This window comes from Elgaria multicarinata, chromosome 11, assembly GCF_023053635.1.
Source record: "Elgaria multicarinata webbii isolate HBS135686 ecotype San Diego chromosome 11, rElgMul1.1.pri, whole genome shotgun sequence".
In the NCBI taxonomy this organism is placed as follows: Eukaryota; Metazoa; Chordata; class Lepidosauria; order Squamata; family Anguidae; genus Elgaria; species Elgaria multicarinata.
In genome coordinates, this window is record NC_086181.1 from 27,985,603 (window position 1) to 28,009,416 (window position 23,814).

Sequence of the window (23,814 nt, forward strand, 5' to 3'; positions counted from 1 at the left end):
CTGTCTTTCAGCCTAATCTACCTCACAGGGTTGTTGTGAGGGTAAAGAGAGAAAGGAGGGCTACAGTATGTAAGCCGCCTTGGGTTTCTTGGAGGAAAAGTGAGTTATAAATGTAATAAAAATAAATAAATAAAATGCATGATCAGTTCCTCTGAAGCTGTTGATTAGTCATTTTACATATCCATTCTCAGAAAGTTGCCCAGCCCCCACAGAAATGTCTGCATTGTGGAATTTGTATGTTGTCTTGCAGCCGGTGGGCAAAGAATCAAGGCAAGGATGAGGTCCCCTGGGGCATGTGGACGTGCCCAGTGCAGTCCTGCCCTTGGAGGGTCATCAGAACCCTCCAAAGGTTAGCCAGTGAAGCTACATGCCTCTCATAAGTTGAAGTGTGCGGTAGCTTCTGAAAGAGTGGTACCTAGACAGGACCAGTGAAATTGGCACAATTTCCCCTCCCCCTGGGCACGTCCACTTTCCTCTTACTGGTGAAAGAATCGGCGTGGAGCGGACCTGATCCAGAAGTTGCGGATCAGGGGGGTCCGTGCACAGCCCTAGTGTTGTTTATAAGATGCTATTCTTACTTTCAATTTATTTGTTTGGTTTATAGCTCCTGAAGAAGGAGACATCTCTGAAATGCGTTAAGCACAATAAATTCCTCTTTTTTTTTAGAGGAGTTTGCCTCCCCTTCATTGCCAGTTGTGGCATTCCCCCCCCCCCCAGTTCTGTTCCCTTAGGTATGTCTGGATTTGTATGTCTAGTGAGTGCAGAATGTTGGACTGAGTGGGTGTGGCTGATGATGCTGTGAAAGGGGGAGGAGTATAAATGGGGGGAGTCTACAGTGGGAGTTGGTTGGTTGGGAATGTTAGTTAGGATTGTCAGTGGTGTGGAGAGAGTGAAAGGAGATAAGATTTTAAGCGACAAGATTACTGTTTTTTATTAAAATTAGTAGATTAAGCAGGTTAATTGAATTTGAAGTAACTAAGATCTGTTAAACAAACAAACAAAAATTATTTTATTTTGTTACCCCAAACCACGTGTCTTCTTGGCTTTATCACCGGCTCTACAGATACTATCGTAAACACCTTATATATAATCTTCAGCTTATTACATACACAGTAAAACCTTTTCAGATTCTAGCCTTTACCCTCTCATATGAGGGAAAGGTTGCGTTTTACCCTACCCTCAGGTTGTTCAAGTGGTGGCGCTTGGCTTGAGGAGGGTTTGTGTGCGTCAAGGCCTGGTGTGGGAGTCCTGTGTCGTGACACCAGTTCATAGAATCATAGAATAGTAGAGTTGGTAGGGGCCTATAAGGCCACTGAGTCCAACCCCCTGCTCAATGCAGGAATCCACCTTAAAGCATCCCTGACAGATGGCTGTCCAGCTGCCTCTTGAATGCCTCTAGTGTGATAGAGGCCACCACCTCCCTAGGTAACTGGTTCCATTTTATGGTGCCTTTCCCTCTTTATCCCTGCCCTAGTCTGGACATTGGCCTACCCATGCACTGGACCGCTCGGCAAACACGCCTATTCCACTGGATAAGGAATTTAAAGGAAGCTCTGGAAACGAGGCCTCTCCTCCATATATAAAATCCATGCCCCTATTTTGGGGATGGGTTTCAGCACCTTGAATAGCTAGAGTTCTGCCTGTTTCAGAGTGAAACCCAGAATGGATTTCCACCCTACTGAAATCGGAACCACCAGCTTCTACTGATGGCAGACCTGGGGTTTTTATGGTATACGAACACAGGAGTTGTCCTGGTTCAGACCGAGGGCCTATCTAGGCCAGAATTCTGTTCCCACAGTGGCCAACCAGATGCCCCAATGGGATGCCTAAAAACAGGACAGAAAAGCAATAGCACTCGCTGTATTTCCTAGCAACTGTTATTGAGAGGCATACTGCTTCCAAGACTGAAGGCAGTAATGTACAGCATTCATGACTAGTAGCCACTGAAACCCTCACCCTCCATAAATTTGTCTAATCCCCTTTTAAAACTGTCCAAGTTGGTGGCCACCACTCCATCTTGCTGGCCACCACTTCATCTTGGTGGCCACCACTCCATCTTGTCGAAGCAAAGTGTAACTAGGCACTGTGTGCAAATGAGTCCTTCCCGTTCTCTCTCCTTAATCTCCCATCGTTCAGCTTCATGGGATGACCCCTGGTTTCTACTATTAAGAGAAGGGGAGAAAATATCTTGCTATCCACAGCCATAATTATGCAACTTCTATCATGTCCCCACTTTACTTGCCTTTTTTCTAAGCTAAGAAGGCCCAAGCGTCATAACCTTTCCTCATAGGGGAGTTGCTCCAGCCCTTTGATCATTTTGATTGCCTGTTTCAGGTTTAACCCTGTGTGGAAATAATTGTGTGTTTGTGTAGAGGTATTGCATGACATCAGTTGCCAAAGAACCCCTGATTTCCATCCCCCACTTACTTCAGCCCCCTAAATCAGGGATGGGCAACCTTTCCCTCCCCCCCCCCCCGTAAAGGACCACATTCCCTCACGGGTAAAACTGTCGGGGACCACATGTCACTGGTGAGCAGGGCCGAAACCAGCCATGGGCAGAGCCAGAGGCAAAAGAGGGCGGGTCACCCCTTTTCTCTCACTTTCTGCCACCCTTTTCTCTCTCTCTCTCTTTCTCTCCCTCCCCCCTTCCCTCCCACGGAGTAAGTTGCCACAGAAGGGATAGTTCACTCTTGCAAGAGGTCTGATCTGATCAAATGCAAAGGGCTTTTGAAATTAGGCAGAGGGCTGCATGGACCTGCTGCAGCTTGTCCATCCCTGCCGAAGCCATGTTTGCCAGTGGAGAACCCAGGAGTCCTGGCAGTCTGTGACGAAACACTCTGACCTTTGCCCCTCCATATGCCAAGATGACAAATGCAGGAGCTTTGTTTGGTGTCCTTCAGTGGATTAAATTAGAGCAAGAGACCTTGTGAGCCTGTTTACCAGAGGAATACAAAAAGGCATATGTCAAGTTTCCCCCCCTCCCTTTGCTTGTGGCTTCAGGGCTTTTTTCATTAAAGGAAAAAGGGGAAAAAACCACCCTTGTGTGTTTTGGTGGATGTCTTCTTGGTGAGAAGCGCAGAGTTATGTTTCTAACTGGGTGCGGAAAGTCAAGTCACTGCCCTGCAGTTTCTGGATATAGATGTCATCCAGCCGTTCACTTTGAGCCACCGTGAAGTGCTCCTTCCAGTCTCCCACAGTGCCTGCAGGCAGGGAAAACAATCCAGGAAAAGTCACTCAGCAATCCAGGTTTCTTTCTGTCCTCCTTTTTGGCTATTCCAACCCAGAGGGATTCAAACTTCCTAACTTCCACATCTGTTTGTCTGCCACTTCCCTCAGTGGGAAGCAAGTTCCACTGCAAAGGATTCTGGGAAATGTTCCAGGGCAATCACTCAGTGACCCTGTTCAAATGACACGCTAAGCCATGTTTCAGCCGCTTACCCATTTGCAGCAAACAGTTAGTGAGTTTGTTCAAACCATGATTACATATCCACCATGGTTAGGAACGGTTCACACAACATGCTAAGTCATGGTTCACACAACACACTAAGCCATAATGGTTAGCTCAAAACGCTTAATTACAGTGGCTTAGCGTGTCATGTGAATAATAATAATAATAATAATAATAATAATAATAATAATATTTATTTATTTGTTACCTGCCTCTCCCTCTGGAACGAGACGGGGTACAACACAAATGCAAACACCATAAAATACATATAATTGATTAAAACATTTAAAACTAATACATGATTAAAAGCAGCACATTATTAAAAGGCATCTTAAAATTTAACTGGGTAGGCCTGCTGGAAGAGATCAGTCTTTATGGCTTTCTTAAATTCTGGAAGACTGAACCATTCCTAACCATGGTGGCTACATAACTACAGTTTAAACACACTCACTAACTCTTTGCTGCAAAGGAGTTAGCAGCCTAACCTTGGCTTAGCAAGTTGTCTGAACAGGCCCAGTATATATCAGGCTTCATTCCAACCTCTTGGGCCTTAGTCTTGTCCTCCTCAAACAGAGACTTTAAGCAGACAATCAACTCCTTCCTGTAGACTGCAGCTGCCCATTGCTTCTCCATTAGCTCTCTCAGTACTGCGGAGGCATTGGTTTTCTGCCATCAGCAGAGAGCACACTTAATAAGCACATTCATTACACATGAAACTGAATGTAGCACAGTGGCAACACAAGGTATCCCGCCACCTGAGGCAGGAGGATGGAGCTCAACACTCCCCTCATTGCTACCACTGTGGCTGACTTTCCCTTCAGGGGGCGGGGTGCAATTTGCCACCCCTCCCATTGTACCGCCTGAGGTAGAGGATTCACTTTGCCTATTAGGAGTGCCAGCCCTGATATAATGCTATATATTGTCAGGCAACATCCAAACAAATAGTCAAGATCCCATCCAACAAAGGTTGCCCGCAACTTTAATTAGATTTTAACATCCATACAGCAGTGATGCTGCATTAGTGATTGGCCCTCTTACTTATTCCTTAATTAACTCTTTCCTGTTAATTAATTACTGGTTAATATTTAGCCATTAAATAATTTCGGATTTCCTCTCATTCGTTTTCTTTTCCTAGAAAACAGTGTTACTTTGCAATAAAGATGACAAAGAAGCAACAAATTAGAGAGAACCAGTTAAGCTTCCTTCCTTCAGCCATGAGGAAATGGAATGGATTAATTAAAAGGCAATTCACTGATGTTGCACAGAAAGCAATTATCGGGACAGAAGCCAGAAGGAAGAAGTGCCTTCCCATACGCTTGCAGTTGGATGGCCTTGCAAAACCTCAAAAACCGTGGGAAAATACAAGCATCTGAGACTGATATGCAACATCATTCAGCAGGAATTGGTAGTTAGAAATGAAACAAGACAGAGAAGCAGGCCTAGGATAGAGGGGAAAGCAAAGCAGGCTTATAGAGGAGGGAGGAAAGGGGTTATGGAGGGGTAAGCAGGCTTACAGAGGAGGGGGAAGGGTAGGGTGACCAGATGACTGGGGAAATCCCAGAGATCTCTGGAAAAACGAGGCTCTCTGGGGCAACCAGGACAGGGCCCAAATTTACCAGGAAAGCAAAGGTCAGGATTGGTGCTGGGAGGGCCTAGAAGGACTTCTGGAACGTGTCCTCCAGCCCTTCCCAGTGCCGATCTGGCCTTCTGCTTGGCTGATGTGATCCCGCTGGCCAAGGAGAAGGCCTGGATCGACCGGGGAGGGGAGGCTGGAAGATGCGTTCTCGGACTTCTAGGACAGCGGCCTCCCCCCCCCCGGGCACCGATCTGGCCTTCTCCTTGGTTAACACGATAGCACCAGCCAAGGAGAAGGCCACATCGGCCTTGGGAGGGAGGTTGGAGGACAAAGGAAGAAGCAAGAGAAGAAGCAAGTAGGAGAAGAAGTAAGAGAAGAAGTAAGTAGGAGGTAAGACTGAGGTGTGTGTGAGAGAGAGAGTGTATGGGTGAATGGGGTGCATGGGGTGCCTGGTTGTTTGAGTGAATGGATGTGTTTGTGCGTGTGTTCTGGAGTGCGCAGTCCTGAGTGTGTGCATGCGTACTGGCAGTGTATGAGTGTATTTATGTCTGAATGGGATGCCTGGTTGTTTGACTATGAATGGATACATGTGTGTGTGTGTTTTGGAGTGGGTGATCCTGAGTGTGTGTGTGTGTGTGTGTGTGTGTGTGTGTGTGCTGGCAGTGTGTGAGTGTATTGATGTGATGATGTCTGAATGGGATGCCTGGTTGTTTAACTATGAACATGTTTGCATTGTGTGTTGTAGGATAGCTGTAGTTTTCTGTGTGCGACTTGGGGGTGATGATTTGGAGTTGATATTCTTATTAAATAATGCATTTTGACCCATAGACCTTCCTCTCCAATTTGTTTGATATAATTGGCATGACATATATTTTGTAAAAATTGCTGATAATTGTTCATCCTTCTTAAAAATCTTTTTTAAATTAACAGGGTTATTTATTTATTATTTATTTAAAACATTTATATCCCGCCCTATATCATTAAGATCTCAGAGTGGCGTACAGATAAAAGCATACAGTATAAAACAATAAATTGCCATTATCATCATCATCATCATCATCATCATCAATCTCTCTTTTCTTGCTCATGGTGGTTTTTCTAGATGAACATGATGATGGGCTTTGCCAAGTCATGCTGTCTTTTACTGATTCAGAAATTTCCTGACTATTGAACATGTTTTAAGTATGACTGCTTTCTGGATGTTGGCATGCATGTATTTTGGTATGCCTAATTTCTGAAGGTTTTCTGTAAAAAAAATAATGATGTGATGCTGGTGACTGATGTGAATAACAGAATAATTTTAACTTTTTCCTGTTGCCATAGTTCTTTAACTTCCATAGCCAGTGGTGTATATTTTTCTCTCTTTTCCTCTTCCTTTTCTGCAACATTTTTGTCACTAGGTATTGCTATGTCAATGAGGTAGCTGTGTTTTTCTTGGTTGGTTTTGACTGTTATGTCTGGTTGAAGCTGAAACAAGCTAAGAGGTGCTAGCCTTTAGTCCATTTTGTTCCATGGCTAACATTTGCAGGGAAATATGAACTGCCCAGAGAGCTCCGGCTATTGGGCGGTATAGAAATGTAATAAATAAATAAATAAAATATTTTATACTCTTTCTGAATACTTGGTTGCTTGTTTGTTGTACTAGATTTTTCTGTTCTTGTCAACTGCTTCATTTGTTCAGTAGTAGCAGTATGCTGGATGTGTGTGTATGGATATGAGAAAGGTAAATGTTAGGAAAGGTTAGACTATGGTCATCCAGTGAAGGATTTTCAACCAGAAAAGATATTTGAAGGAAGGGGAGACTGTATCACACAGAGTACAGCAAAAGCTTCAGAGTATAGCAAAAGCTACAAAAGTAGGAATGAGTTAAGTTAATTTCAGATATATTGAATGTCTCACTTGTCCTTCATTCCAGTGATTTTAACATTAAGAAGTTATGTAGAACAGGTTTGTCTTAATTGTGTGCTGTGAAATCAGACATGTGACCAAGGCCATGTTTGGGTTGGCACGCCCCCTTGGGGGCTGGGCACGTTGTTGGGAATGCCCCCTTGGGGACAGCCATGTTGTCTTCCTTTTTGGTTTCCAAAATATGGTCACCCTAGGGAAGGGCCTTTCAATCGAGGGGGAATGAGGTTTAGGGAAGAGGGGAAAGGAGCTTATGGAGGAGAGAGAACAGACTTACAGAGAAGGGGGAAGCTAGCTTTGGGAAGAGGGGGAAGCAGGCTTACAGAGGAGGGGGAAGGAGCTCACGGAGGGGCTAGCTTGAGAATTTCAGATGTTTGATATGAGTGACCAATCCCACCAAAAATGAGCAGCATGTCCTGAACGTGTGCATTTAACAGGATATGGCTCTGCAGAAATGAACACGGAGGCTTTCAATGTGCAATTGCCACGTTTACGGAATTTTACAGGGAGCCAGACGTCATCGTCTTCAACTTCCCACTGGAACAGCTGTGCGTTGCCTTTTGGCCAGTCACACTGGGAACCTCCCATCTGGAAGCACTCCCACACAGAGCGGAACAGGATCTCTTCCAGCAGGCCTGCCCAGTCGAATTTTAAAATGTCTGGCTGTTATTTTAGTAAGGTAGTACTTTTATATGTTTTAAATCAGTTTTATATATTTTATAGTATTTTTATATTTGATGTTGTTCCTTGCCTCGATCCAGAGGGAGAGGTGGGTAAGAAATTATTATTATTATTATTATTATTACTATTATTATTATTATCCCATATCTGCCGAGAGATTTGCTGTTAAAAGCACAGGAGTCTGGGCTACTAAAATAACTGGCAGTCCTAGATGTTCCGTTACTGCCCTCCAGATACTCCTGGCACCTTCCCAAAGCTGAAAGCAAAACTGACTTTCTGCTCTCCCTTTCCCGAAAGAAGCCAAGAATGTTCACTGTCACGTAATGGAGTAGGTGAAACAAACACACACATCGCTTGCATGATTAGCCTTTACCCTGTAATACCGCCTTATCTAACCTTATGTTCTCCAGAGGTGTTGGACTGCAACTCCCATCATTCCTAGCCAGCATGATGGGAGTTGCAGTCCAACATGATGGGGAATGCTGCTGTAATCCACATTTATTCGTACCCATTTAGGGTGAAATCCTAGGCCAGTTTAGACAGAAAAAGAAGTCCTACAACTCCCAGCATTCCCCAGTCAGCCATACCAGCTGAGGCATGCTGGGAGTCATAGGTCTTTTTTTCCTGTCTAAACATGTGTAGGGTTGCACCCTTAACCATTTTCTCAGTCCAAAATGGCTTTAAAGTGTTCTAGCTCACGGCGGGCTTTCTACAACACAGCTCAACTTGATGCTGGTACCCTCAACTTAGGGTGACCCTACGGAAAGGAGGACAGGGCTCCTGTATCTTTAACAGTTGCACCAAAAGGGACATTTCAGGAGGTGTCATTTCACCATGCAGCACCTGGTGAAATTCCCTCTTCATCACTACAATTAAAGCTGCAGGAGACCTGCCTAGCATGACCAGATACAAAAGCAGGCAGGTCGCCCTACCTCAACTTGACTATTAACAATGCCTTGCTCGCTTTTTCACCACTGTCCATTCATCCCACAGGCAGGGATGGACACATCTGTCCATTTTGGATTCTCGTGTTCCCAATCTTAAATTTGTTTCATCTCAAAATTTGAGAATTTCTCCATCCTTAAATTCAGTTTGAAGGGAACTTTTGAGATTCTTTTTTTTTTTTCAATTTAAAAAAGTTTGCATGAAAATTCATAAGCATTTTTCTGCATATTTCTCCTAATATGTACATGTCCTGTAGATGACGAGGGGAGAAACTGGGCCATTCCACCAGCTCTGCTAAAAGACTACTTCGGGTTTTTCCTCTCCCCTCCCCATCCTTTTTTCCTTGTGCATCATGCCTTTTTAGATTCTAAGCCTGCAGGCAGCAACTATCTATCTTATTTTACTGCTTCCATGTAAGCCACTCCAGGAACCTTTTCAGCTGAGAAGCAGAATGAAAATACTTCTAACTAAATCAATATTCAATCAATAATTTTTGTATCCATTTTAGCCTAATAGACTCTTCTTCTCTTTTGCAAGCACCTTTCCAAATATAATGCACCTTTAAAAGTTATTTTCCCTAATATACAGGATTTCGTGTGCATCTTCTGCTTGTAGAACTCCGTTGCAAAATTCAGAGAAGCGCGAACTTTGAAGGATAACTGAGTTTCAGTTCTCAAGGCGCCAAATTAGGTGAATTCACATTAAAATGTGAGCTTAATCAATTCCTCCCCTGTCCCTGGCCACCAGACTCCTCTCCCATCAGATGTTGACTGGAACTGAGCTTCTTCTCTGTCACCCACCTTTTCTCATGAAGGGTGACACAGCTTGGTCCATTAAGAAAGCAGGAAGCGTGCTGTAATTCACCATCGCGTTAGCTTTCATGGTCTCAAACTTCGTATGCTCCACAGTCCGGTTCAGAACCACATCCGAGAGCTGTAGGCCCAGGAATTGGGCTACTTTCCGGATTTCCCGGGCTGGATCCTAGAGAGAGGGATATTGGGAGTTTTCAGGATACACTTGTGACCTTTGTGTTTGGTTTTTTAATTATTATTATTTATTACATTTATATCCCACCTTTTTTCCTCCAAGGAACCCAAGCCAGTGTACATCTCCTCTCTGTGTTATCCTCACAACAACAACCCTGTGAGGTAGGTTGGGCTGAGAGTCTGTGACTGGCCCAAAATCACCCAGTGGGTTACCATGGCCGAGTGGAGACTAGAACCCAGATCTCCTGACTCCCTGTCCAACACCTTAGCCACTACACCACTCTGGCTGATGGTCACCCTGAATTCAGAAGGTGGGGCATGCTTGTTTTCCGTTGCTCCAGAGAGCAAAACTGGAATGAATGGGTGGAACAGCAGGGAAGCAGAATTGGGCTAAACATCAGGAGAAACATCCTAACGGCATGAGCCATTGGATGGGGGAGCAGACGCCCCTGGGAGGAAGGAGGCTCTCTTTTGCTGGAAGGATTGAAGGAGAGGCTGGATGGGCATCTCGCAGGGATGCTGTGCTTGGCAAAATCCCTGCCTTGAGCAGGACTAGATGACCTCCAGGATCACTTCCATCGCTAAACTCCTACGCTTGGAGCACTTTAGCAGCAGAGTTTCTTTTTAGAGGAAAGGGCTATCTAAGAAGCACTGCTGAATTACAACCTCTTTACCGCCCCGCCCCGGCCCCGCATTTCCTTAATGGTCTTGAAAGAGAGCTAAGAAGTAGAGTAAATAAACATTAAGCAAGTCATGGCTTTTCTTTGGCCTTTGCTAGACCTACCGGTAGATGCGCGGCAGAGGGAGGGGAGAGCCCGCGATGCAACTATCACGGGCTGTCGCGCTAGTCTATACGTCAGATGTGACGAGGTCAAGAATAGACCCGTCGCGCCCGGCGTTTTGGTTTTTTCCTTTAAAGGGCCGGCTGCACACGAGCGAAAAGGTAAGTTTATTTTATTTTATTTTTTAAAAAACAGAATCCCCCACTCCCCCCACCCTGCCCCCGATGGGTGCAGCTCCTCCGCGAGTGATTGTGCGGAACCGGGAAAAGCTGCGGAAATGGGCCACAAACTCACGGTCTCGGGCTCAGCCCAAGACCACATGAAAAACCGGGCCCAAAGTGTAGGGCTGTATCCCAGGGCCAGGCAGGGTTGATCCCTGCCTGAGCCTGGGATCCCCTGTGCATCATCTGGACGCACAGGGGCGATCCCTCGTATCAGCCCGGGATAACCTCTGGTCTAGCAAAGGCCTTTGTTTCTCATACCTGGTAATCATGAGAATGTTCTCTGTTTCCCTGTAGCTAATGGCAAAAGGGAAACGATGTTCCTGTTCACTGGAGTGGAGAGGGGAGGGTAAAGCCCCTCTCCCCTGCCCCTCAGCGATCCTGAGTATGTGTATATGAATACGTTTGCGCCTCTGGGGTGTGTGTGTGTGTATTTGTGGGGGGGGGGGGGAGAGAGAGGGGTGGATGTGGGTGTGGTGTGTCAGGGAGTGTTTGGGGGGCAAGAGAGACGGGGATATGTGTGTCTGTGGTGTATGAACGTGTGTGTGTGTGTGTGTGTGTGTGTGTGTGTGTGTGTGTGTGTGTATCTATATGGAGTATGTGTGTGTGTCTGGGGGCTGTTTGTGGGTTATGACTGAGAGAGAATGAGTGGAGATATGTGTGTCTGTGGCCTGTGCCTGTATGTATAAATGGGTATGTGTGTATATATTTGTGGGTGCGAGTGGGTGTGTGGATGTGGGGGAGAGAGAGAGAGAGAGAGAGAGAATGTGTGTGTGTGTTTGTGAATAGAGATGTGCATGTCTGTGGTGTGGGGAGGCTATGCGTGTGAATTGGCGTGTACATATATGGCTCCCGGAGGGTGCAGCCTCCAAAAGGTCCCACTGCTACCAATGCAGCCCCCCAACTGAAGGCAAAATGGAACAGGGCCAGAATTGTCTATACGAATACAGTAGTATAAGGCTTAACAGACTGATCTACGAGGCTGATTTTTCTCCCTTTTTGTTGATGTTTGTTTGAAGCTTGAGTAGTGTGAATGTGCAGAAAATTTTGAAACTTTGAAAAAAAAAATCCAAAGCTCAAGCTTTAATGGCAACTAATTTCCTCCGTGCCAAACAGGTAGGGCAGCCCCTCCGCCAGTGGGGATGACAGACAGCCTTGCTTGGCCAATCAGTGTGGCGTCAAGGCAGACTCCGGGTGCAGCCATGCGGTTGGGTTGTTGCCACCAGCAGGGAGGGAGCTGACCAATCGGGGCGCATGAGGGAGGGGGGAATTCACTACGCGTGAGCCTGATTTACATTATTCATGAGCCCCTCTGTGCTGAGAGGTCTGAGGGGCACAAAAGCAGGAAAGGGGCAGGATTATTAGCGCCCATGACGACATGAGCTTTACACCAGTACTAGTAATTAAGCCTTAGAAGAGGCATTTCAACCTTTTAGAATGGGCAAAAACAGTGCAAAAGCTGGGAAATGATCCATGGTTGGGGCAAAGGGCTGTGGCTTGGGGAAGGAGAATGGCCTTGTAGGCAGCCCCAAATGGCTGAATTTGGCCCATGGGCCAATTTAATCTCATTTTTTCCCCTCATTGTAATCCCGTTGCAGAATGGGTCTCCCTTGATGCCTGGTCCTCAAGCAAGTGTAAATGTCCCTCACCATCCCAAATTTGCATGGTGCTTGGCATGTGTGTGCGTGTGAATGTCTTACCTCTTTCATATCTTCAAAAAACAGGTAGAGGATCGGGTGACGCTTCTTAGCCTCCCACCAACCACGGACGTGGTCAAACCAAGATCCCCAGGTGACTATGAAGAGACACAAGAGCAGGGGCTTGTCTGTATGGCTCCTAAGACCCCATCGTGGCCTGCGCAGTGGCACTGCGTTGTTTATATGGCGCAGCTGCCAACTCACAACCACATCAGGCTCCTCCCCACCCCCCTCCAAAACTGCGGTTTTTCAAAGTGTCAATTTACCATGACTTTTCTCATTGGTCCAATGTCACCACTGTTGTTTCCTGTCTGTCAGTGTTGGCTTCAGTTTGGGGCGTAGAAAGTGGGTGTACCAGGGTGGATCCCGGTGTAGGGTAGGCTGGGGACGCAGAGCAGGGGGGCGGGCTTGACAGGCCTCATAATGCCGCCTTGTGAGGTAAGTCAGGGAACGAAAGTATGGGGAATCCATATGTAAAGCTGCTACAACCGGTAGGGCCACTTTTTCAACCCCTTTCTTAACCCTGGATTGTACATTGTGGCAGGGTTATATTGCTCTGTTCTTTATGTCGGCCCCTCAATATTTGTCCCACCCCCACCCCACCAGCGCTTGGATTTAACCCAGGATTTTCCCCTGCTGTGTAACTTTTTCGACTCTGCTTTGCAGCAGTGATCCTTTGGGTTTTGGAGGCAATCAGGAGGCAAAGCAGAGTAATAGACACGACGCAGGAGAATGAACAGTGTGCTACTGGTTGGCCTCAGCCTCCCCTTTTCCTTTCTCTGCCCTAAATACAGCTTTTAGCACAGCTTTCCTCAACCTGGGGCGCTCCAGATGTGTTGGACTGCATCTCCCAGAATGCCCCAGCCAGCTGGCTGGGGCATTCTGGGAGTTGTAGTCCAACACATCTGGAGCGCCCCAGGTTGAGGAAGGCTGCTAGCAGCATCTTCCAGCCCTTGGCCATGCTGGTTGGGAATGATGGGAGTTGGAGTCCAACACATCTGGAAGGCAAATCTAGGGATATCTGGCCTATAGTTTTTCAAGCTTGGGAGGAAAACAGTCAAGAGCTTTGCAGGCTCCCTCCTCTGGTGGAAAATTTTAGTCTCCATTTCCTCCTTCAAAATAAAGTGGGAGACTAAGGTCAGAGATCCAGGCCTTCCTTTGACATCCATCCCATGATGTCAAAGAGGTGCCCTGATATCATGGTCCTTGTCTTCTATTCCAGCCCCCCACCCCTCCAACTTTTTTTGGGTCAGTGAGCACATTTGTAATTTTGAGAGAGTGTCATGGGGATAGTCCCAAAATGGCTGTCATTGGGGTAGGGCTGTCCCTTTCACAAAATGGCCACCATTTCTTAGAAAGCAAGGAAGGTGGTGGGGGGCAGGGAGGGACTTGCCCAAGACCTACATACAAAACAGAGGTTGTGTCTGAACTCCAAAGCACAAAATCCCCCTTTTGAACACACACTTTTTCTTTTTCTTTCCTTGGCAGCTGGGAGAGCTTCAAAACAAAGCGTTGGCTACAACTATCTGCCATTTTGATTTTCTAAGAATGCCTCTGGGTAGGCTAACTATATGGAAAGGAGGACAGGGCTCCTGTAACTTTAACAGTTGTATAGAAAAGGGAATTTCAGCAGGTGCCATTTGTCCGCGTGCAGCACCGGGTGAAATTCCCTCTTTATCACAACAGTTAAAGCTGCAGGAGCTATACTAGAGTGACCAGATACAAAAGAGGGCAGGACTCCTGCAGCTTTAACTGTTGTGATGAAGCGAGAATTTCACCAGGTTCTCCATATATACAAATGACACTTGCTGAAATCCTCCTTTCAATACAACTGTTAAAGACACAGAAGCACATTCCTCCTTTTCATATGGTCGCCCTACTTCCGGGGCCCTCATGGGGCCTAGAGGCATAATTGCAACTAAAGATGGTGTTGGGGGATTGTGCATCCTCTTGTAGCATCAACAGTGTAATGAGAGTGACGCTTCATGTGAGTGGTTCACCCGTGTAGATTGTATGTTGATATTGCAGGCTTTGTGGAATGTTGTTGTGCCTGTATTTTGTATATTTGTAAAAATTTGTAAAAATTTCTGAGGTGTTCATTTGTGAAAGCTATTTTGATATCCTTGTGGTTTGAGTGGTATCACTCTCATTATCCTCTTGTAGCATGCCAGCCTCCCACTTAAAAAAAAAAATGTTTACATGAATCCGGAGGGGCAGGAAGTCTGGCAGAGGCCAAGGAAACTGTCTTTGGGGAAACCCCAATCCTATTTCTTATTTCTCCACTTTCTGTGGCTTCCACTCACTCTTCCCAACAAGGAAATCCTCCAGAAACTGGTCCCAGTTCCCCGGCTCTGGCATCCCCTGGTTCATGCGGCAGAAGTGGAAGTAGGAAACTGCGTTGTCCTTGGGATTCCTGGCAACATATATGATCTGGAGAAAGGACAGAAAACATGGAAGCCCTAAGATCAAGACTTTTGTTTCCATACCCTGCTCCACTGTGCAAAATTCCTGGCCCCTCCTTCCCCACCCCCAGGAGTTTTCAATTCCTTCAAGGAAAGTGTGTACGCACTCAAGCACGCACACACACACACTTTGCACATGGTCGCTCTTTCCTTTTGTTGCGTTACACCTTCTCCTGGCTTGAGATGAAGCCCTGGCTCAGATGTGTCCTCCCCACCAGCTTCACTCCCAGTTGCCCTTACCTTGCAGTTGTGTTCCCAGAAGGAAGGCGGCAGCAGCTGGACCGGGAGGTGAGTTTTGAGCGTGCGCGGAGAGGGCATCGCCTCCGCCTCTTCCACGCCTGTGACACCAGAGGGGGATGACATTCAGCTTTGTGCTGAGGAAAGCTTTCGCTCTCCTTCACCCACCATCTCCTCAAGGCAGTTCCTGCTACTCACCCGTGGGTACGTTCGGAGGAGACAGGTCTATGAAGGGATGCCGTTGGTAGATGGGCCCCCGGGCACATTTCTGTCTGTCTCCTCCGTGTTGGATCATGTCCACAATTTCTTGGATCCAGGTTGTCCCTGACGAGACCGAATTGAAGAAGTAATGTGGAGATCCCATAATTCAACCAGTGGCCTTCAGGTTCCCAAACCCCATATCTCCTGTCTAGGCCTAGCCCATGACACCGCCTGAAGTGGGACCCGCCATGCTGCCGCCTCCCCCATTGTGACCACCTCCTCTTCCTGCAGCCTCCACCCCCTCCCCATAGCCTCCTATTCTTCTCCCACACCCTGGCCTACTACTGCACATCCAGCAAAGTATCCTGGAACTTCTGGGCCTTTTCATGATTGCCCAGCCTCGTGCAGGTGCAGCACAGCTCCTGAAACCAGAAAGACCTTACAGACAGCGCACGGGCCTGTGAGAGGGAAAGTAAGCCGGCTGGCCAGTGGGGCTAGAAACCAAGGCAGGTTGGTGAGTGGACGAGCAAATGGCTGCTGCTGGCTGCAGGCGGCCAGCAGGACGAAGCAGCAGCAGACCCTTTGGAGGGGGGAGAGCACCACTCTTCCCAAACTCCACTGCCTACTGTGCCAGCTTCCTACTGCTTCATGGTAGGGCAGGCCCTGCTCTTGTTCCCCATGGCTATCTCCCCACTGCTATGCCAGTCCCTGGCCCCTAATTTCTCCTCTTCCTTCACTATTTACCTGCTTTGGGGTAAGTGGAAATGAGAAGGTCATCAGGCCGAGCTTTAAAGCCCCAGAGGGAATCCCAGTTCTTCACAGTACTCTCCAGCAAAGGGATTCCTTCAGTCTCCACCAGCTTTTCACGCGTAATTGACTTGGGGTCCAAATCTGCAAGCCGGGACTCATTACCCATCACCTGCCAGGACAGGAAAAGGGTGAGTACAAGACAAGTGGGACCTGCAGCAAAGTGTTGCAGCGTGGTGCACTCCTGTTCAGGGTTCTGGCCGGCCAGGCGTACCCTGTTTCGGGACATTCCTATCCTTTGCCCCTCCTCGCCAGTTATCTGTCACCACTGAGCAGGCTGTTTGGGGGTTCTTCTACCTCTCGATTTGGGGATTACCACCCTAAAAAATGTAATCTGTTTCTGCTAAACTTGAGATTCCCTCAAATCTGCTCGTATCTCCTTCTTGTGCATGAATTGTGCCATTTTAGCTACGTAAGGATCGGCACTTGGAAAGCTGACCTAGGCAGCCAGGGCCCTTTCCCTCCAGCACTATCTTCCTGAACATGAGTAAAATGGGACTCTCACCTGTCAACTCCCTCCCTCCTTGGACTGTGACCTCGATGGCCTTGGACCATCTTGGATCTCCTTGGACGGGTTGGACTCGATGGCCTTGTAGGCCCCTTCCAACTCTGCTATTCTATGATTCTAAATGAACTTTTCTTTCCTCTGCCTCTGCCTTCCTCTCCCCGCCCCCTCTTCCTGAGGTTTCTGCATGGCACTGGATCTTGGAACAGTGTGGATGTTTCCGAGAAATCAGTGCGCTTCTGAGTGGGCTCGCTCTCACGCTAGCACTGGGCATTCTGCCAGCCCTTCCCCTGTTTTCTCTGTATGGATTTCCTAATGGGCTGAGGAGGTTGCAAATCTATGTGTGCACGTGTGTCTGTAATGATATCGTGTGACCTCTGTTGGTTCCCACGACATGCTAAGTTGTAGTCCACCTGACATGCTAAGCCACTTTCCACTCCAAGTGCTTTAACTCTCTTTCACAGGGGTGGGCAGAAACCAGATCTCCAGGCACTTTGGACCTCAACTCCCAGTAATCCTGACCTTTGGCCATGCTGGCAAGGGCTTCTGGGAGTTGAAGTCCAAAACATCTGGACATCTACCTTCTGCCCACCACTACTCTAATAGCTTCATCCCACATACCTGTTTCCCTCGAATTATCCAATACAGAGCTAAGTTGTCCGCGTTGTTGTTGCTGCTAGCTAAATTACACCCTGGGCGGCAGCGCTCCTAAGATCCTTTGCATACCAGGAAATGGGTTTAAGGGGGGAAATGTAAAAAATTAACAGATGACCCAATCCGATTCAAATTTAATATGCTTAAAGCTCTCCTTAATATCTATTACTGTACCAATTTTGATGTCTTTATCTTTAAAACTTACGCAGATGTAAGTATTTGTTTAATTTTTCTTTAAACATATCAAATCATGCTCCGGCGCCCCCAGTGGCCGCTCAGAAAACAACAAATGATTCACTCCAAAACTAGTAGCAAAATAGGGTGGGTCTTTGGGCTTTATAGCACAATTAAAGCAGGATGCATGGGAGTACTTCACAATAAAAGCAGATTATGAGTCCTTTGCATGCAATTTGCAGAAATTGCACAGTACAACACTGGTGTGATAAAGCTCTAAAACATGGACTGTGAACTGGGCTACCAAGGCCAGATCGATATCTTGTGTTGAATCATTTACGATCCCATCGTGGTAATGCTATCACCCTCTTGCGCATTTATTAGGGTGACCATATGAAAAGGAGGACAGGGCTCCTGTATCTTTAACAGTTGTATTGAAAAGGGAATTTCAGCAGGTGTCATTTGTATTATATGAAGAACCTGGTGAAATTTCCTTTTCATCACAACAGATAAAGCTGCAGGTGCCCTAACCTCTTCTAAATATGGTCACTCTAGTATAGCTCCTGCATTTTAACTGTGGTGATAAAGAGGAAATTTCACCAGGTTCTCCATATATACAAATGACACCTGCTGAAATTTCCTTTTCTATGCAACTGTTAGAGATACAGGAGCCCTGTCCTCCTTTTCATACGGTCACCCTAGCATTTATACCTCACAGGACACACAATGGACCTATTCAGACAACACGCTAAACCATTGGTTAGGCCGCTGGCCCTTTTGCAGCAAGTGGTTAGTGAGAATGTTTGAACCATGATTATGTCGCCACCATGGTTAGCAATGGTTCCCACAACATGCTACGTCGTAGTTCACATGACCCACTAAGCCATAATCTTTAGCTCAAAATGTTTAAACATTGTGGCTTTGTGTGTCGTCTGAACAGGGTCAAAGACATTTGTTGCGGTATTTTGGATAATGTTGAATAAAAAGCAGGGCTAGATCTACCCTGCTGCTTTATACAGGGTGACCATATGAAAAGGAGGAAAGGACTCCTGTATCTTTAGCAGTTGTATTGAAAGGGGAATTTCAGCAGCACCTGGTGAAATTCCCTCTTCATCACAACAATTAAAGCTGCAGGAGCTATACTAGAGTGATCAGATACAAAAGAGAGCAGGACTCCTGCAGCTTTAACTGTTGTGATGAAGAGGGAATTTCACCAGGTGCTGCATGCATACAAATGACACCTGCTGAAGTTCCCCTTTCAATACAACTGTTAAGGATACAGGAGCCCTGTCCTCCTTTCCATAGGGTCACCCTACTTTATAGCAATATTGAAGTGCACTGATAACTCTTGGGAAACATTACACATTCCATATACAACTTCCATAGTGTTATTTCTTGCTTTTCATTCCACATTAACCAAAAAATATCGCAACAAATCTCATTGTGTGTCCTTCAAGGTATAAATGTGCAAGAGAAACCATATATTACCACACGTTACCATGATGGGATCATAATGATTTGACACAAAGTGTAGATCTAGAATATCACTATGAAAGCGGTATATGGGATATGCAATGTGCCCCAACAGTTATCAGTGCACTTCCATATTGCTATAAAGCAATAGTGTAGATCTAGCCTATAGTCTGACTTTTACTCTACCTTAAAGTGTGGGGAACAGAAGAGGAAAGTGGGGGTTGGCAGGGGGAGGATTTAACAACAAGGTTCACGTGAGGCACAGCCCAGCAATGTATTATGTTTCCGTTCAATCAGGAAACTGGCTCAAACTGGATTAACTGGTGTCAACACGTCCAAAGTGCACCATGCTCCCCCGTCTTGATCCAGGTTCCTCATTACAGGCACACGTACCAACTCGCTCATCATTAGTAGCCTCGAAGCCTTCATTTTCAGAATCTGGGCAGCTGTGGGAGACTGGAGGAGTGGAGGCTGAGGAACACTAGGCCTTGAGGCATGGTTATTCCTCCCCCCCAACACACTTATAAACTGATCAGTCAGCAAAGCCTATGGCGGTTTTGGATGGAGGGCCCTTTGCTAGTTCAGTTCAGAGCAGGAAGCCATCATTGAACAGAATAACCAACAGGGAATTCACAGTGGTGAGTTTACATCATTTTAGACTCTGGGCTTCATGATTTTACCAAGGGGAGGGAGACACTTTAGATCAGTGGTTCTTAACCTTTTTGGTGTCACGCCTCCCTTGTGAAAAATCTTATGACCCACGCCTCCCATGTGTTAATGGCCCAAAATTTAGGCTTAGGCAGGACGAGTTTGCATTTTTTAGTTCTGTCTCTCAACTAAAAAAAATGCATATTCAATAAAATGAAAACAAACACAAGCAATGAACAGTTTTGTGGAAATAAATCCTGTATTTAAAGAAAGTATTTCTAATAGCTACACACATAAAAGAAGGATAACTTCAAAATAACTTCAATGTGGTTTGTGCTCAGCAAGAGTAGTTATTCGAGGGACAATGTTAGACAATGCTAGGTGCATATCATCTCTGGCATCCAACCTATTTCTAGCTTTGGTTTTTATGCTGACAAGAGTTGAAAAGCATTTAAGAGTTAACAGCATTTAACAACGCTAAGTTTGTTTTCTAACGGACCCCAGAACTGTTGTTTTTAAATGGATACTGATGTTTTTATACTGTTGTTTTTTATGTGTCTGATGGTTTTTAAATTTTGTATACTTTTTAATGTTTACTGTTTTAACTTTTGTGAAGCGCCCAGAGAGCTTCAGCTGTTGGGCAGTATATAAATGTAATAAATAAATAAATAAAAATCCAGATTCACACAGATAGGTGGTTGGAAATGGAATTAATGATGAAATAGCTGTCTTTGCCAGAACAGGATATGCAGCCACTTGAGAGCACCAAAATTCATCAAGATTTTGATGGAAGAAATCAAATCAAGTTTAGGGAGAAAAGGCCTATGCTGGGAGTTATAGGCCTTTTCTCTTGTGCTCCTAGGCCAGCAATTGGAGACAATGTGACCTCACCCTCTCCAAACAGCATTCAGATAGAACTCTTGGGCTGCTGCATTTTCAAGGGGTGCTTTTAAAAATATTTTAAAAATTAAAAGAAGAAAGGAACAACTGCTTAAACTTCAAAAGGTGGAAAGCCTGTCCCTTTCCCCAAGGAGAAATTCTCAAAAAAAAAACCCTCTCCTTTCCCCAGCTTTTTTCTCCAGAATTTTTGTTTTCCTCCCACCCCCCACAAAATGCCAAAAAATGGAACTTTTTTCGAAACTTTCGGCCCGGCTCTATTTTTTGCAATAAACCGGGGGGGAAAGTGACTTAGAACAAAGCAGTCACTTGCCTTGAAAGATTGATTGTTCTTCACAAACGCTAACGCACGTGTAGCAGGTAATGATAACTACAATAACGCACGTGGTGTACAAATGAGCTACGTCGTAGCTCCCAAGATTAGTAGAAAGAAATAAAGTTGGGCCAAGCTGCACTGCTGTGTACTTGTAAAATAAACAATTTATAGTTGAGAGGCTACTCACACCTAGGGTGACCATATTTTGGAAACCAAAAAGGAGGACAACATGGTCGCCCCCAAGGGGGCGTGTCCAGTACCAAGGGGGCGTGCCCACCCGAATATAGCCTTGGTCACATGTCTGATTTTACAACACACATTTAAGACAAATCTGTTCTACATAACATCTTAATGTTAAAATCACTGAAATAAAGAACAAGTGAGAGATTCAATGTATCTGAAATTAACTTCACTCACTCCTACTTTTGTAGGTTTTGCTGTACTTTGAAGCTTTTGCTATACTCTCTGTGTTACATTCTCTCCTTCCCTCAAATATCTTTTCTGACTGTATCTTCACTCATTGCAAGCTGCTGTTGTTGTTAACAGGGTTTGCTACTGGCCCCAGATCTGTTTCAAATTTGGTATGGCTAAAGCTCTACCTAAAAGCTATCATGGTGCCAACTTTCAGCTCTTTATCTTTAAAAATGACATTTTAAAAATAATAATTTTAAAACCTAATTTTTTAAAAAATTCCTAAAAAATGAATGGATGAGCGGATCTTTTTCAGATTTGGTATGACTAAAGCCCTTCCTAAGAGCTACCATTGTGCCAAATTTCATGTCTTTATCTTAAAAAATGACGGAGTTATAAGCATTTTTGTTAATTCCCATTAGAGCTGCTCTTTGAAAAACAAATCCAGATTTCCCCTCCCCCTCCCGGATTTGCCATCAAAAACCCGGGCAAATCCAGGCAAATCTGGTCATATGGTCATCCTACTCACACCTCCCCTGGAGTCGGTCCAAACCTCCCCTGGGGAGGCATACCCCACCAGTTAAGAACCCCTGCTTTAGATGGTAAACAAGTGCATTACATCATCACTTTGAGCTGTGATAAGTCAAGACAGCTGCCTTTGGGGGCCTTTCTGTGTGTTTTGCTGAGTAAAGACCTGGGCTTCCACTGCCCTCCCCCCCCCCCGCGAATGAACCCCACATCCACCCCCACAGACCTAATGTATGGTTTTGAAGACATTAGTAAGCTCTGATCGTGTTGTCTCAAGTGGTGCACAGAAGATTTCAGAAATGCTTCCAGGTCGCTGCACACACACACACACACACACACACACACACACACCATGTGGTTTCTATGATGTGCAACAGCTGTTTGCCATATCGATTACTATGATCATGTAGGATTTTCTGTGGCGGCTCTCCCCTGTGGTGATTCATGTGGTGAGCAGGATCTCCTGTGGAAAGTCCGTCCGTTGCCACATGGAAGGAAATGTTTCTGGTGGCTTCTGAGTGCGACTGTGACAGCACACATGTTGTGCAATGGATCATCCTGGCCTTCAACCAGAGGTTTCAGAGTTCAAGTCCTTGCTTTGATGCAATCTTTGTCCCGATTTAATGATTGCTTTATATATGCATTGTGGAAAGTGATTTGAGGGAAAGATTACGGCTTGCAGGCATAAATAAGAGCAGAGCTACTTCATTGTCAAGTGGTATATCTCTTTCTCCCTCCGTACTAAAATGGGATAGTCTGGGCTGAGCATGGAGGGTTAAAGCAAATTGACAGACCTGCCTAGATTTTTTTTAAAAAAATATGTATTTTATTGCAGCAACAGTTGGTTAGTAAAGGACCATGCAAATATTTGAGTTATGACTGATTCCAGCATTACTGTGATTTTGTTGGTCAGACCAAATCAGAGGTGCCTAGGTTTGTGGTTACTCATGCTGGTTTGTTCTCTCTCTCTCTCTCTCTCTCTCTCTCTCTCTCTCTCTCTCTCTCACACACACACACACACACACACACACACACAAAACAACAATGCTGTAGAAAAGAAAGAGGAAGGCAGAGAGAAATCTACACCAGGGGCCATCTAAGTTAAAGAACTATGGCAACAGGAAATGATTGCAATTATTCTAAGTCACATCAGTCACTGGCATTACATCAAAAAACTATACAGAAAGCCTTCAGGACCTGGGACTACCAAAATACATTCATACCAGCTTCCAGAAAGCAGTCATACTTAAAACATGCTCAATAGTCAGGAAATTCCTGAATCAGTAAAAGACAACATGATCTGGCAAAGCCCGTCATGTCGGTCTAGAAAAACCGCCATGAGCGAGAAAAGAGAGATGATAATAAGAATCCTGTTTGGTATTTAAAGAACAGAATGTTGGACTTACCTTGAAGTGTTCTTCTGGGCAGCAGGGAGAGAAGTAGATAGCAAAGATTATTTCTTCCTCTGGTAGAAGGGAAAGCCAAACAGAGGAGGTGAGGGCGGAAACTTTTATATCCTCCCCAGAACAGAGTGATCTTCCAGTTACACGACTTGACTTCAGTGGACAATTTGCAAGGGGGGAAAAGCACCCTTGCAGACAGCATCTATCAACAACCGAAAAGCAGTCAAAAGGGGAAGTCCAGCAGTGTTCCCAGCTGTGAAGAACTGTGGGATATTGTGCAGACCTGATAGGCAAACCACCCTGCACAATCTGGTTGTTCTGTCTCAGAGTGGGCGGGCCTGTCTGCTCCACTGCCCCTGGCCAGATGAATACGGTGTTAAGTTCACGTTTACATTCCTGGTTAGGAACGGAACAGACGCCAAAGGGACAGCCATGAGCAAGGTATCCAGAAGAGGGCGAGGGGAAAGAACAGTGCAGGCTGGCGCCGCCGATGTCAGTGGGGTGATAAATCCGCACCTTGGAGAGCTCCTTTAGAGTTCTGACTGAAACCCGGAGCAGATTCACCACCCTGCTGACACCAGAGCCACCAGCCTTTACTGAGAAAGGCCTCTGTGTAGTACTTGTTCCGGGACTCTCCCAACAAAGGATGTTTCAGCAGAAGCAAAGCCGACCCCCCTGGTTCCATAGGATGCTGAGCTGACCCTGGGGGTCCAGGCAGAGGGTTGCATCCGGGATGGAGAGCGTTGTAGTCAGGATGGGAGCAACTGCAGCACTGCTTTTCCTGAGAACCCCTCTGAGCCCCCAATGTCCTGGCTCTGTTGCCCGAAAGGGAGGCTTCCAAGAGAGTTGCCTGGAGG

At 45.9% G+C, this 23,814-nt stretch overlaps 1 protein-coding gene across 1 annotated transcript; it reads right to left on the reverse strand.

Moving 5' to 3' along the window:
- Positions 1 to 1,026: 1,026 nt before the first annotated feature.
- Positions 1,027 to 23,227, reverse strand: LOC134406032 (sulfotransferase 1C2-like). The gene is made up of 8 exons (XM_063137267.1): positions 22,961 to 23,227; positions 15,886 to 16,060; positions 15,139 to 15,264; positions 14,944 to 15,041; positions 14,545 to 14,671; positions 12,245 to 12,339; positions 9,356 to 9,536; positions 1,027 to 3,200 (listed from the first exon to the last, which is right to left on the reverse strand). Exons 2-8 carry the CDS (start codon positions 16,055 to 16,057, stop codon positions 3,082 to 3,084), a joined length of 918 nt encoding a protein of 305 aa, XP_062993337.1. The 5' UTR covers positions 16,058 to 16,060; positions 22,961 to 23,227; the 3' UTR covers positions 1,027 to 3,081.
- Between the last annotated feature and the right edge of the window lie 587 nt (positions 23,228 to 23,814).